Source organism: Chaetodon trifascialis, chromosome 8, assembly GCF_039877785.1.
Source record: "Chaetodon trifascialis isolate fChaTrf1 chromosome 8, fChaTrf1.hap1, whole genome shotgun sequence".
NCBI classification, from domain to species: Eukaryota; Metazoa; Chordata; class Actinopteri; order Chaetodontiformes; family Chaetodontidae; genus Chaetodon; species Chaetodon trifascialis.
The window spans coordinates 23,671,840-23,686,058 of record NC_092063.1 but is presented as its reverse complement, the minus strand read 5'-3'; the positions used below and the strand labels follow the sequence as shown (position 1 = coordinate 23,686,058).

The following is a 14,219-nucleotide window of genomic DNA, read 5'->3' as shown; positions in this document are numbered from 1 at the left end:
GTGTGTGTGTGTGTGTGTGTGTGTGTGTGTGTGCGCGTGTGTGCGTGTGTGTGTATGTGAAAGAGGGAGTAAGGAGTAGTAATACTGTGTGCAGACATACTTGGCACCACACCTTAATCACAGAAAATTACTGTAGCACTGACTGTCAAGAGCTCAGTGAGACACAGCAGCTTTTCAATGGCATATTGAAAAGACGAAAAGTATTTCATTACTGAAAAGCATTCGTCATTGAACCTCTGATTTATTTATTTATTTGAAGAAAAAAAACGTGAGAATCTCGTTGTTTTATTCCTGTACTGCAGTCTGAGCAGAGCCAAACTAAGACAGAGGCAGAGAACTGGGTTCAACTTTACTTTCACATGAGTTGCCATGGTTACTTTTGCAGGATTGAAACACATTATGAGTATGCAGTGTCAAGACATTGTTGTAACAATGTACCCTTTAACTGCTGCTGTAAACCATGATTAGTGGTTTTACATTTAGCGCACAGCCTGGAGGAGACTCATGAAGATAAACAACAATCTTGATAAGCTAACATATCTCAACAGGAATAACTGGCAAGACACGCCAACATTGGTGGGCTACAAACAATAGGAGAATGAAAGATTCCCTCTTCAGTTTGTGTTTTTTGAGAGTTGCGCTTGATTAATTTGAGCGTATGTCAACTGAACTCAGGTGGCACCAATTCTGAGCACCAGGACAAATCCAAACACATATGGTTGCTACAGTAGCATGGGAAAAGGTCAATCAAGTCCAAACCTCGGCCTTGATTCATATTCAGTGGGTTTTTTGTGTTGAAGAAAAGAAGAAGATCTTGGAAAGCATAAAAGTCTATTAGGCCCAATTTAGACTTACAAGGAATCAGGATGCTCTTGGTACCCTGAAGCAGCCTATCTCTGCAGGCACAATGTTACCGATAAACAAACTTCCTGTGAGTCATTTGTCTATGCCCTTATGTGTAATTAGTGAACCTACTTATCTAGGGTCCCAAAGCAGACAGGCTCAGTGTAGTACCTGTTGGAATTACAGAATTCGTTAGAGTTGCCCTAGTCAGAAAGTAATTGCACTAGCAGTTGTAGACGTGCAGAAGCAAACATGCAAACATGCAGCTGCCTGTGACATGTTTCTAAATTATTTATTCTATATGGGCCTAAATCATTAATATAGTTCTGATAGCACGGAGACATTGTTGTTGTCTGATTTTATGATGAAAAACGATAAGTGGAAAACGTTCCCTGACCTGAGAGAGAAGGTCCCATTGAGCACAGAGTCCATTATTATCCTCTGTCAAAAACTGCTAAAGAGGAAGGGCTCCATTTAGTTTAAGGCACGCTGTGTTACTGCACGTTTATCAGGGCTGGGGAGTAACAGAATACGTATTTAAAATACATAACATGAGTAACTGTATTCCCTTACAGTATAAATTGGTGGTATTACTGTCTTTAGAAATAGATTACTTGAGGGATTATTTTATTTGTATGTGTTTTATTCACTCTATAATTCATATGAGGCATTCATTTCCCATGAATAGATTTTTGAAAAATATGTCACCCGACAATGGAAGTGGAGGCACACGGCCAGGACACTGGCATGGAAACATAAAGAACATGTCGACATTCATGGCTAGTTTAGCAAGAAGTGATCAAGTTTAGTTTTCAGACTCTATCAATGCTTTGCCAGAATGTGAAAGTGTTTTTGTGACAGTGGCTAACTCAGGCTTGACAGGTGGCAGACTGTGGCTTGTTAAAGAAACAAAAGGCAAACAAACACAATGCAGTCAGTACAGCTGCATCTCTCCAGCTAGTCTCCTTTGTTGCCTGTGGCTGATAAATAATACTAATGTGTAATGCTACAGCTGTAATAAAACAGAAAATTCTGTATTGACACAAAACTTTTGCCTATGATGTTATTTGCTGTGAACTTGTCTTTGAACACTGATTATACACTGCAGGCTAATGGATTTTTGTATTTGACATCTGGCTTATGTCAGCGTGAGGAGGCCTCCGTGCTCTTTACCTGTGCTGCCCTTTCATGGTTTGAGATACACGAATCAGGTGATTCTCTATTCTCTTTGTGTAGTTTGGGTTAGCCTTATTACTGCTATAATCTCTAACTAGAACTCCATGTGTCACGTTGGCGAGTTTGAACCATCTGCTGCCTGTAGATGTGTGGCCTGTTGTTAAAAGAGGAAGAACTAGTGTAGCTAACCCATTACCTCCTCATTTAATGCATATTTCTGACAGTATATTCCAATGTTTTGCATTGAATTTATCTACTGCTGTAGGGAGTAGCTAATGAGCAAGCTAGCTTGTAACAATGCACGCCCATAAAATCCTTATGGCGTTGACAGACAGAACAGAACAATAAAGAATAAATTAGATACATAAATAGACAGGCATACTTGAAGTCACCATCAAAGAAAAACATGTTTCCCAGGAAGGTGTTTTAGGACACTTTTGTACCTTAACGGTTTGAAATGGCTTTGTCTGACACTGCTCATCCTGCAGTGCTGAATGCCTATTGTTTTCCACCATATTAGACTTGTATTAGGCTGTAGGGCTGTTTGATTAACTGCTCTCTGCCTTCATGGATTTCTTATGACAGAACACTGGATTTAGTATCAAGAAACAAGCCTGTGAAATAGTTCCACAGATTAACTAAGTCCTGTTTACTTTTTACAAAGCTGTGTTTTGAAATTAATAAAGGACTTTCTCGTATTAAAAAGTTTGTTTTGTATTACTCAGCTTGAAACAGACGGCCGCACACTCAAACCCCTAACTGCTTGGAGCGGCGACTATATGGCAGCCACGTCATTCTGACATCTTTCCAACGAATGCATGGCCATAGATACTGTGTATGTGTACTTCAGGCCCTTCAGGTGTGTGATGAATAAGAACAACAGACTGCAAAAACAGTACTAACATTTCCAGAGAAGTTGACTTCATCAGGGTTTCTGACACCTCCATCCACAAAAAACTAACATAGAGTCTGTTATACCAACTATAGTGCAATAAAATGGCTATTAGAGATATATATTTTTTACACAAACACTAACCACACTGCAAGGTCCATAAACCTCTGGTGATTCAGGCATCAATGATAAAACTTTCAGCATCAACATCTACAAGGCAAACTGCAACACTTATGTCACTGCATTAGGGCTCCCTTTTAAGCAACAGATTATTCACTTATCCTTAGGACTTTTCCTACACTTTTCATTAGGGCTTAAACTTTCTCAGTAGTAGAGTAATCATGCTTCTCCACTCAGGGAGAGATTCATTGTTTTGACCCTCTAATAACCCATTCTATTAACCCATGCCTCTGTTTTGGCAATAAGAGGTTGCTTGAAGATATTCATCTACCTATCTATGTACTGAGCTTACACTAACAAGACATAGTGCACAATACAAGAGAACAAGAACAACTTTTCAAAGGGATTATTAGTGTGATGCACCCTGAAAAAGCCTGCTTAAGAGATGACATTGTGTTCTGTAATGTATCAATGGCCTTGACTCACCTGACTTAACCACGGGGGTGTGGCACACAGAACTATGACGAAATACGGCCTAAAACAAGACAAACAGAAAAAATAATTTGACATTTTTACCAGAGCGCAGTACTGAAGGTTGTTGTCGAGTGCTATCTTAGATACAGTAAAATGTCAAATTACAACATTATATAATACAAACACTGTCCTAATTGGCATTTAAATTGCACGTCAGAATCAACTCATCCTCATTTAATCACTCTTCCTTTTCTCAGCAGTTCTTCTTGCCAAGTTTCAGCAAAGTAAACTCCCATCTCAAAGCCGGTTCTCACACAGAGAGAGCTTGTGAACATTCCACTACATGCACTGACTAGAAAGCCTGAAATGTCACCCGTCATATCATGTGAGATCAAATACAATCCTGTTCCAAATTTGTGGGTGTCGCTGCCTTTAAGGAATGGCGAAAAGCTTTCTGTTGAAAATTATGATATTTATTGGGATGACTGATGGTTTTTATGAAAAGGTTAAAAATATAATAGGGTGAGGCCTCATTTTTAACACATCAAGTCTTGTTTTTGCTCTCGGGGTCTGTTCCTCATATAGGTACTGTAGGTAATGCAGACGAAATGTGCAGATGTTTCATAGCTTTTCTTTTGAGTAAATCCCATTATTTAGACTTCTACATCAAGTACAAGTAATGGACACATAAGTCTAAAGTGTTACAGGGCATAAGTCTTGCAGAAGAGTATTAACATGACAGTAGCTGAGGGCTTCTGTGTAAGATGAGGTAGCCATGAGATCAGTTGTTTCCATTTGTAGCAGAAAGTTGAAGTGACTTCTGTAGTGTAGGTTTGTGGTCTGGGAGCAGGTGTCATGTTTGGTGTGAAAAACTATCTGGTCCACCTCAAAACAGTGGTCTGGGGTTCACTTACTGTAAGCTATTGTCAGCGTCAGAGGAAGTATTCAAATACCACACTGTAAAAATGCTCCACTACAAGTCCTGCACTGAAAATGTCAAGTGAAGGTGTGTGTATGATCTGGAAAATTTACCTAAGGTAGTAAAAGTAAAGCAGAGACATTAAAAACAACCTAAACCTCAAACTTATTAGAAATACAATAAAAGAATTAAAAGAAGAAGCAGCAAACTCTCAGCCAGTCATTTTTGCGCAAAAATGACTTAAACACAAAATAGTTGCCAGTCCATTTTCAGTCAGTTTATTATTCATTTCAGCTATACCTGTATGAGCTGTTGGGTAGTTTAATATAGATAAAAGCATTATATTTTATAAGCTTGTCATATGTTTGCCAAAAAAAAATTATAAAAAATCTTACTTTTTTAAGTAACTAAAGATGTCAAATGAATTTAGTGGAGTAAAAGAACAATATATCCTTCTGAAATGTAGTCAAAATAGAAAGTGACAAGAAAAAAAATAGTACTGAAATAAAGTAAATCAAATTTGTACTTAAGTGCAGTACTTCATTGACTGTACTTAGTTACATTCCAGCACTGGCTATTGTGCATTTTCCTGGAATGTGCACCACTCCCCAAACCAAAACCTGAATAGGATAAGATTGCTTGATGACCACCACCTAGTTCCCATTTCGGTGAGGTGACAGTGCCAACCACTTGCAGACATGAACATATTTTATATGTGTTTCCCTAAAGCACAGATACATGATCAGAATGAGCAGAATGCTGCATATCTATGTAATTCTTCGACAAGAGAATATTAGAAATCAGGGTGAACCACTGGCATTATCTTTTGGGGTAAGACTCAGTGCTCATTTACATACAGCACGAGGACTGGGAAGCCAACACCTACATCAGAGCGGTTGAGATGTGTTTCAACAAGTATGAACAGTTTCAATTCTGACAGAACAAGAAATCTGGTCTCTACTTTTAAATCCTGATGTTCTCTGTTAATGCGACTGAGATCCAAATCATAAAATGTCTTTTAAAAGCTGAAACATTTAAAAAGGTGCAAATAATTTAACTAGCTGAACAAGCAAACTATTAAAGAACACAGAGAGGTATGAGTGTTGAAGGTAGCATGTACAGAGCCCTCAAGCATTTACAGGCTGCAGGCCTGAACACATTACAGGATGGTGGAATTAAACAAGTAACTCTGGAATCCGAGACTCATTTTTCATGTAATTTCTAAGTGCACCTATTTATCCTTAGTTCACTTTACCACCTCCGCCACTCATCTTAGCATAATTTTAACAAGTCCTTTAGTTCTATTATTGTTTACCTCAAATATCTGTCTAATAGTTTAAAGATATATGCATGTTTTCCTTGAATTGAGTATTCTGGTTTAGACCTTTACAGTGTAAGAGCTCTAGTCTCGGTGCACCTATCTAATTCTGTGCAGAGAATACGTAACTTGCTCTCTGCAGGAAACCTTAAGGGTTACCAAGTATTTTGTTCTCTTTATGTTACAAGTTAGTCTAAAACTACTTTTACTGCTGGTGCCATTGTTTGAGGAAGTAAGATGAACCCCCGCCGACCAACAAAATCAGCAGCACAACTATTTCTCATGAAGTGTGTTTAGCTTTCTTTCTTTCTTTCATAGAATTTTTTTTAAGTATCTCCCGTCATCTTTGTCAGCCTAACTCTAGAAATAGTCCCAGATTACATTCACCAAACATGCTTTTATGCCCCACATGTTCTGTTCTTAGCTGCACATATATATATGTGTTTGTTTTGTTTTTACTTATGCCTGGTGGTATGTAGCCATGCTGATAATTTTTTTTTCAAGGGTTTAATCTATCTGTCTCTGAGATTTCGAACCCCACCCCAATACAGCAGAAGTGCAGGCAGAAGTGAATACATTTATATGATATTTAAATCTCTAGTGAAACCTTGCTCCTATTATTTGTTATCACTGTTGACAGTGTACTGCCTTTTTTTTATTACAAATGTCAAGCTTGTTAAATTTAACATGATTATTTGGTTAGCGGCTTAGGTTTTTATTATATGTTGCTGTTTATTTTGTTGAAATCTGTGATTGCAGTATTACAAAAAGGATTGGAGACTGGAAAGAGCTCTAAAACAATATGCAGAGTACATGAATTGCCCCCAAAATACTCTCTGCCATCCTACCTTTAAATGGTCACTGTGTGGTTTAAGCAGCTGTTTATTTAAAAGCATAATGCAAACTTAGTCGTCAGGAATCTATGCACAAATGCATATGCGTACTTTGTTTAAATGTATGTATTCATATACAGGGCCAACTTTATATATAGCTGGTCAGAACGTGATTTTACCTATTGAAAGACCAGTTGAACCTCTAAATATTTAGATTTTATCTATCTGCCACTGCTCTCCACCCTCCCGCTCCTCCACCACACCTCTCAGAAAGCCCCCAGCTAATCAAGTAAAAATGTCTTTGCCAACATGTCTTTCCTACCTCTCACCCCAGGCAGTGCTGCCATTCCTCTGCAAGCAACAGGGTGTGTCAAGCCCCGATCGCCTTACAGGGGTGGCACTTTACCTGTCCGACAGGCTGAGCTGCTCCAAGCCTATCTACCTGCCTACAAGTGCCCTTTCCAGGATCCAGGTAATTGGAGGAGGGTTGAGGGGGAGGTGCAGGGGAGGTGGAGCTCACTGGGACCTCCTCCACAACTGGAGGCAGATAAATATCCATCCCGGCCAAGGAGAAGATACTTAGAGGGACTTGACTCTCCTCTTAGTGTGCTCTGCCAAACCTCTCTCTCTCTGCTCCTCCTTTTCTCTGTGAATCCTTACCTTTCAGCAGAAAACAAAACCAGCCATGGCAAGCAGATCTGTGTCCATCAAAACCGTCAGGTCCAGCTATGGTGCAGGTGGTAGTGGTGGTGGTGGCAGTTTCAGTGCCGGCAGTTTCAGCGGCAGCGGCGGTGCTAGTTTCAGAAGTGTTGGAGGAGGAAAATCATTTTCTTCAAGATCTGCCTTGACGCTTTCAAGGCCATCAATTGCAACATCCAGCGTTGGACTTGGAATGTATAAGTCTGGTGGCTTTTCTTATGGTGGCGGGTATGGTGCTGGTGGTGGAGGTGGTAGTAGTTTTATGTCTATTGGTGGTGGTGGTGGTGCTTTCGGTGTTGGTGGTGGTGGCCCTGGAATGTGTGTGCCTCCGATCACAAACGTCCAAGTCAACCAGAACCTGCTGACCCCCCTGAACCTTGAAATCGACCCCAACATCCAGCATGTCCGTACCCAAGAGAAAGAGCAGATCAAGACTCTAAACAACCGCTTTGCCAGCTTCATTGACAAGGTGAGTGACCCTTTCCTGTCAGTTACTGAAACAGCTTCTGTCTAAGGTTTGTTTTCCATGCTATTTCATAAGAATGTTGAAAATCTTATATCTGACATGTGATATACTCTATTTAAATCCAAAATAATTTTGCTACGTTAACTCTGAAGTTGTGTTGTTGAACTATAGATGTTTATATGAATGAGCTAAGGAGCGTGAAATATTAGGAATAGATGGTGGATGGACTGCACACAATAGAGTTCATTAGTTTGTGTAAGCATGAATACCTGCAACAAGCTGCGTCTAAATGACAACCTGGGCTCATTAAATATTACACAAGAACTAATCTAAACCTGAATAATATGCATGCTGAGGGCATACCTAGAGCTAACTCTAAAAACTAAAATTAACAAGTACACTGTTATTATTATGAATTCGATTTAGTCAGTCAACCAAAACTGCAGTGTAGGTGCTTCTTATCTCAAACAGTGTTCTCAGACCAACACTGTGCATCAACTAGCCTTTATTGAAAGCACGCCACTGCTTCTTTAACTTCTCTTTGACCATAATTGGCTCCATACCAGGTGTTACTGTATAGAGTGAGAGGCAGGTAACACTAGAGTGGCCGTATCCAGTGACTCGTGGCTCTCTGTATGAGGAGAACACAGGATCAGGTTATCCCTACTCCCATGGCAGCAAGGACTCACAACCTGCCTGTGTTGCTGCAGAGAAAGGACCCCATCTTAGCTATTTGCAATGCAATGTTAAAAGACCAGAGTGTAAGATTTAGGGGGATCAGCTAAAAGAAAAGGAATATAATGTCCAGAATTATGTTTTTTATTAGTGTATAATCACCTGAAAAAAAGAATCGTGTGCTCATGACCTTAGAATGAGCTTTTCATATCTACAGAGGGACTGAGTCCTCTTCTGCAGAGTCCATCTGGTTGCACCAGCATGTTCCTACAGTAGTCCAGAATGGACAAACTACAGGCTCAAACTACAGAGAGCCTTTTAGTGTGTTTCATGATACTAGCAGCCATCGTAGGTTCTCATATATATTTGGAAAGGGAGCATTGAGACAAGGGCTATTCATTTGCAACTTGCAACCTCACCACTAGATGCCAATAAATCCGACACACTGGTCCTTAAGTCAATGTTCAAGCTAGTGTTTCAAACATTTTTTTCCATTAACTTTTGTTAATACAATAATTGAGTAAATTAATTCACCCATCTACACTTTCATGGATGATTGAAAGCCTTGTAAAGAAGATGACGGATCATGTCTGTCAAGGCCTCTGCCTGAGCAAGTTAGGCACACCCTGTGAGGGAAAATGCTCAGTTAGCATTTTCTGCAGTGTGTGCATACCACACCTCATCTGTCTTCACACTGGTGATCTACTCCCATCCTATTCATTCAAAGCAGACATCTTACTCTTAAATGATTCAGTATTAAATATTGTTCGGCTAAGTATTCAAACTATTACACATAGTAGTATCAGGAATGGAGGGATCAAGTTTGCTGACATTTTAATTTATTTCTATTAAATATAACTATCACACAAATGACATATCTTTAAAGCATTGCCACTCACTCAATGTGACAGTTAATAGCATCAGGAATGTAGCATTAATTACTGAGGGCTGCGGCAGGCAAGTTCACTCAGTGAAAGTATGCATCCTGGAGGCAAGGGAGCGGTAAAGTCAAGGGAGGGGCTAGACTGAGGTGTGGCACTATACACCACCCCCCAAAAAAAGAAAAAAAAAATGGAGGGATAGGCTCCACTGTCTGTAGGGTTAAAAGTGGCAGAGGATTGTACTTTGTGCCACACGCAACATGTTTCTCAGTATCATGTCAGATGCTCTCGCTCTAATACAGTACAGTCCAACTACACTGTGCAGACAGTACATTGTGTGCAGAACATCCCTGCCCTGAGGAGCATTTTAATACGGGAACTGCCAATATTGGTGCATCCAAGAGAAAGTCACACACAGGTGTGGCTTCATGGATCACCTGAGGAAAGCAAAACAAAGAAGACAAACATCTTTGTTACGTCAGAGTGAGCATGCCTAATCATGACAGGACAGCAAATAAAATGTACTTATTTACCTTTTTCATTTGTAGCATTAATTCCAATATATGTTTTTTTATGCATAGTTACATAATTTGATAAATGTGGCTTCTTGTCATATTCAAATACCTCTTCCCAATTGACATTAAATCTAAATATGAAAAATGACTTCATCTTTTAGGTTCGCTTCCTGGAGCAGCAGAACAAAATGCTGGAGACCAAATGGAGCTTGCTGCAGGAGCAGACCACCACCCGCTCCAACATCGACGCCATGTTTGAGGCTTACATCGCCAACCTGCGCAGACAGCTGGATGGGCTCGGCAATGAAAAAGTCAAGCTGGAGGGAGAGCTGAGGAACATGCAGGTTATGGTTGAGGACTTCAAGAACAAGTGAGTTCATGCATGCCATGTTTTGAACACAGCAGCTGACATACAATGGCCAATGCCCACAGTCATTTTTCATTTTTTTTACCATTTGTGCCAGATATGAAGATGAAATCAACAAGCGTGCTAGTGTGGAGAATGAGTTTGTGCTCCTCAAGAAGGTGAGATTGGATATGCAATCATAAAACCTGTCACTCCATGCCATTGCTGACACAGGAATGAATTATTGGCCTGATCCATCACCAATGTGGACCACCTCTTTCTTCTACTTCACAGGATGTAGATGCCGCCTACATGAACAAGGTTGAGCTGGAGGCCAAGGTTGATGCCCTTCAAGATGAGATCAACTTCCTCAGAGCCGTCTATGAGGCGGTAAGAACAATTAACCACACCTCAGTCCTATTATATCTGTTTCTTTGCTCTAAAACACGTCTTCAGCTACCAAACATTAAAGGTACAAAATAACACCACTGGGTGGGACAGTAGATAAAGTAGAGAAATAGATATTGTATGACCTTTACTCACCAACTCCTCTGATTTCATTTTTAAAAACAACATATTACTCTTGTGCAGGAACTGCGTGAGCTCCAGGGACAGATCAAGGACACCTCAGTCATTGTGGAGATGGACAACAGCCGCAACCTGGACATGGACGCCATTGTGGCTGAAGTTAAGTGTCAATATCAGGAAATCGCCGACCGCAGCCGCGCTGAGGCAGAGTCATGGTATCAGCAGAAGGTCAGTAGAGAAAGTAACCAACAAATCCAATATGAAACACACATCCTGCACTGTCAAGTGAGGATGATCTGTGGAATCCATAATGACAGTTATTTTTAATATTATTCCTTCAGTACCAGGAGATGCAGACCAGTGCAGGCCAGTATGGAGAAGACCTTCGCAACACCAAGAGTGAAATTGCTGAGCTCAACCGCATGATTAGCCGCCTCCAGAATGAGATTGAGGCAGTTAAAGGACAGGTACAGTAAGATCACAGTTACCAATGAATAGCCTTGTTTAATACATTTAGAGACTTATCAACTGTGCACAAAATATTTGTAGAAGGCATTTTGAATGTGAACTGTCATCTGAAGGTTCTGCTAACTTTCCAACCTCACAGCGTGCCAACCTGGAGGCCCAGATCGCTGAGGCTGAGGAGCGTGGTGAGCTGGCTGTGAAGGATGCCAAGGCCCGCATCAAGGACCTGGAAGAGGCCCTGCAAAGAGCCAAACAGGACATGGCCCGCCAGGTCCGCGAGTACCAGGAGCTCATGAACGTCAAACTGGCTCTGGACATCGAGATTGCCACCTACAAGAAGCTTCTGGAAGGAGAGGAATCCAGGTAAAAGCTTTGCTACTTTGGATTCACAAGATATTTAATCCTCTGAAACACTGAGAGGATGAACTGCAGTACATTGTACAGCCAGCAACATCAGCAGCTAAAATTGCTCATTTCTGTACTCCTCTACAGAATTGCTAGTGGTGGTGGATCGGCAACCATCCATGTACAACAATCAAGCAGCAACTTCGGTATGTATTGAATACATCTTTACAGTTCAAGTTATTTATGACTGATACATTTTGATGAAAAGAGCATAAGATATAAGGAAATTCAAATTCCTGCCATCAAATCTGAAAATGTCTTATTCTCATCATCAGGAGCAGTAGGCGGTGGAGTTGGTGGCGGCTATGGCGGAGGCTATGGAAGCAGTATGAGCGTGAGCAGCAGCGGAGGCTATGGAGGCAGTATGGGCATGGGCAGTGGCGGAAGCTTTGGAGGTGGTCTGAGCATCAGCAGTGGTGCTGGCGGTCTCGGCGGCGGAAGCAACATTAAAATGAGCTCCAGCAGCAGCAGCAGCAGCGCCTACCGGCGTTACTAATAACAGCAGCTGTCTTTCCTGCCACTCTTCTTCCTTCATTATTTTCTCCTCCTCTTCTTGGCCCCTCCACTCTCCCAACAACCAATCATAATAGCTTGAATAAACCCCGCCTCTCTTTCTGCAGACATAGCATCCTCAGAAACATTTGACCATTTACAGCTGGCAGATCCATGCAATGGTACAGCTCTGTTTGGCATGTAGTTCCTGTGTTGGTGCTCCCTCTTTGGCACCACATACCTACAGAGAGTCAGAGATTACATCGAGATAAAGTTGAGGCAGAGAAATGATTACACCTAAAACTAAGAGCAGCACAGATGTGAGTCAGTCCTCTCTTCCTTTGATCAGTCAGCCTGGTTGTCTTTTGGTTGCTGGATGTGCTGCCATGCAGACAAGAGGATACTTGTAGTGTCATGACAGAGAGTCCTTAGAAGGCAACAGTATTTGCACAAAAAATGACAACAACAGTTCTTAGACTTGCACAGAAGGAGGTCTGGGTGTTGTGGTTGGTCACATATAGTGCCTTCTTTCCTGCAATGTCTCTTATGTTGCCTCACATCTGTCATCTTGTGCATTTTGACATCAGCAAAAGCAGCCATGAATAACATTTTCAAATTTCATTGTTGGGATCCTCTTTTTCCTCTCCTGTTCAGAGAATAAATGGTGTTTTCATCTTGATTTACACTCTGAATGAGAAAGAAACATGGAAAAGGCTGACTGGGACAACCAGATTTATGTACCATTTTGTACCACCAACATGTCTGGAATAAATCTGATTTCATACTCATTTTGGCAGTTCTCTTTGTTCTTACTGATTGATGGTGTACAGTAACTTTTGAACAATACATGCATACAATGATGATTAACAATGATAACCATTTGCTAAGTCAGACCATACCCTAACCCTTGTTGCTACGGCTATCAAGATTTCAACATGACCAGCATTTACGTTGCGTCTCGTCTCTTTTTCGTCACGTGATAAAGGTTCGTTGACGACGATATTTAGTCACAATTTTTGTTGACGAAAGCAACTACGCACAGAGTTGACCAGGTCTGGGGTGGCGAGCTTTCAGTGCACTTTTGCGCCGCCGGCGTGGACCGAAATGGGACGAAAATTCAAATCCACCGGCTGATTATGCACCTCCCCGTACCGCGCCGCAACGCCCATCTTGGTGTACCTCAGTGCGCCTCAGTTTACCAAAATACCAAGTGTGCTGTGCACCTGCCTGCGCTGCACAAAAATATCACTGCGCGGTGTGCGCACCCGGCCTGCACCACGCCGGCGGCGGAATGAAAAATAGAGCCCTATGTGTCACTTTTACATGGGAAAGGGATTTTAGGATGAGATTTACAATAATTGATGTGTTTGGCAAAGGTAGCACTACCGAACACAAGCGCAGCTGGAACTGTGGAGTGTAAAGTTTTAGAACTATACGTTAGTTAGCTGCATACTAACAGCAGCAGCTCATGTTAGAGCAGATAAATACAGTTTCTAACTCTAACCCACTTTGGCTTCTGTTTTTGGTTTTGGAGAGGCTTAAAAAATACCCTCTCTTCAGACTCTCCAGACATAGTACAGACTACCTGTAAAAGCCACATGCAAATTGTTGCAACATATGTAAAGCTAACTTAACTAACTTAACAGGCCTCACATTCCTGTTTCTAAGCCGTGCCTGGGGCAGGTTTTAGTCAGGGTTCAGCAAATGATCAGTTGTATTCTTTGTTGTCTCCACAATACAAAATTGAGAATGAGTATTTAACTGCTCCCTAGTTCATATTGGAAAAAACACCACAAAATTCTGCCCCTCTCCATCATACTGTTTAAGTATGAAAACCGAGGCAATACAAAAAAAAAATAACCTTCCCAGGATAAAACATTTTTTTCTAATTCTAATCATTTTTAAATTAAGAAAAATATCTGTTGCAGCTGACAAAGGAATTGAGTTTATGAATGTAAATGTCTTGTTTATAACCCCCTTTTCCAAAAACAGGACACTGTGTGAAATATAATTGAAAATAGCACAAAGACAACAGATCGAATGTTGAAACTGAGAGATTTCACTGTTTGTGAAAATTATATCCTCATTTAGAATTTGCTGCCAGCAACAGGTTTCAAAAAAGTGGTAACAAAACACTGGAAAAGTGAAATGCTGAAAGAAAACAGCTGGTGG

General features: G+C 40.9%; 1 protein-coding gene across 1 annotated transcript; it reads left to right on the top strand.

The window, feature by feature from the left end:
- Positions 1-7,152: 7,152 nt before the first annotated feature.
- On the top strand, positions 7,153-12,835 carry LOC139334595 (keratin, type II cytoskeletal cochleal-like). The gene is made up of 9 exons (XM_070967576.1): positions 7,153-7,743; positions 9,973-10,181; positions 10,276-10,336; positions 10,452-10,547; positions 10,749-10,913; positions 11,027-11,152; positions 11,293-11,513; positions 11,643-11,701; positions 11,831-12,835. The coding sequence occupies exons 1-9, from the start codon at positions 7,261-7,263 to the stop codon at positions 12,049-12,051; spliced, it is 1,641 nt and encodes a 546-aa protein (XP_070823677.1). The 5' UTR covers positions 7,153-7,260; the 3' UTR covers positions 12,052-12,835.
- Positions 12,836-14,219: the final 1,384 nt, after the last annotated feature.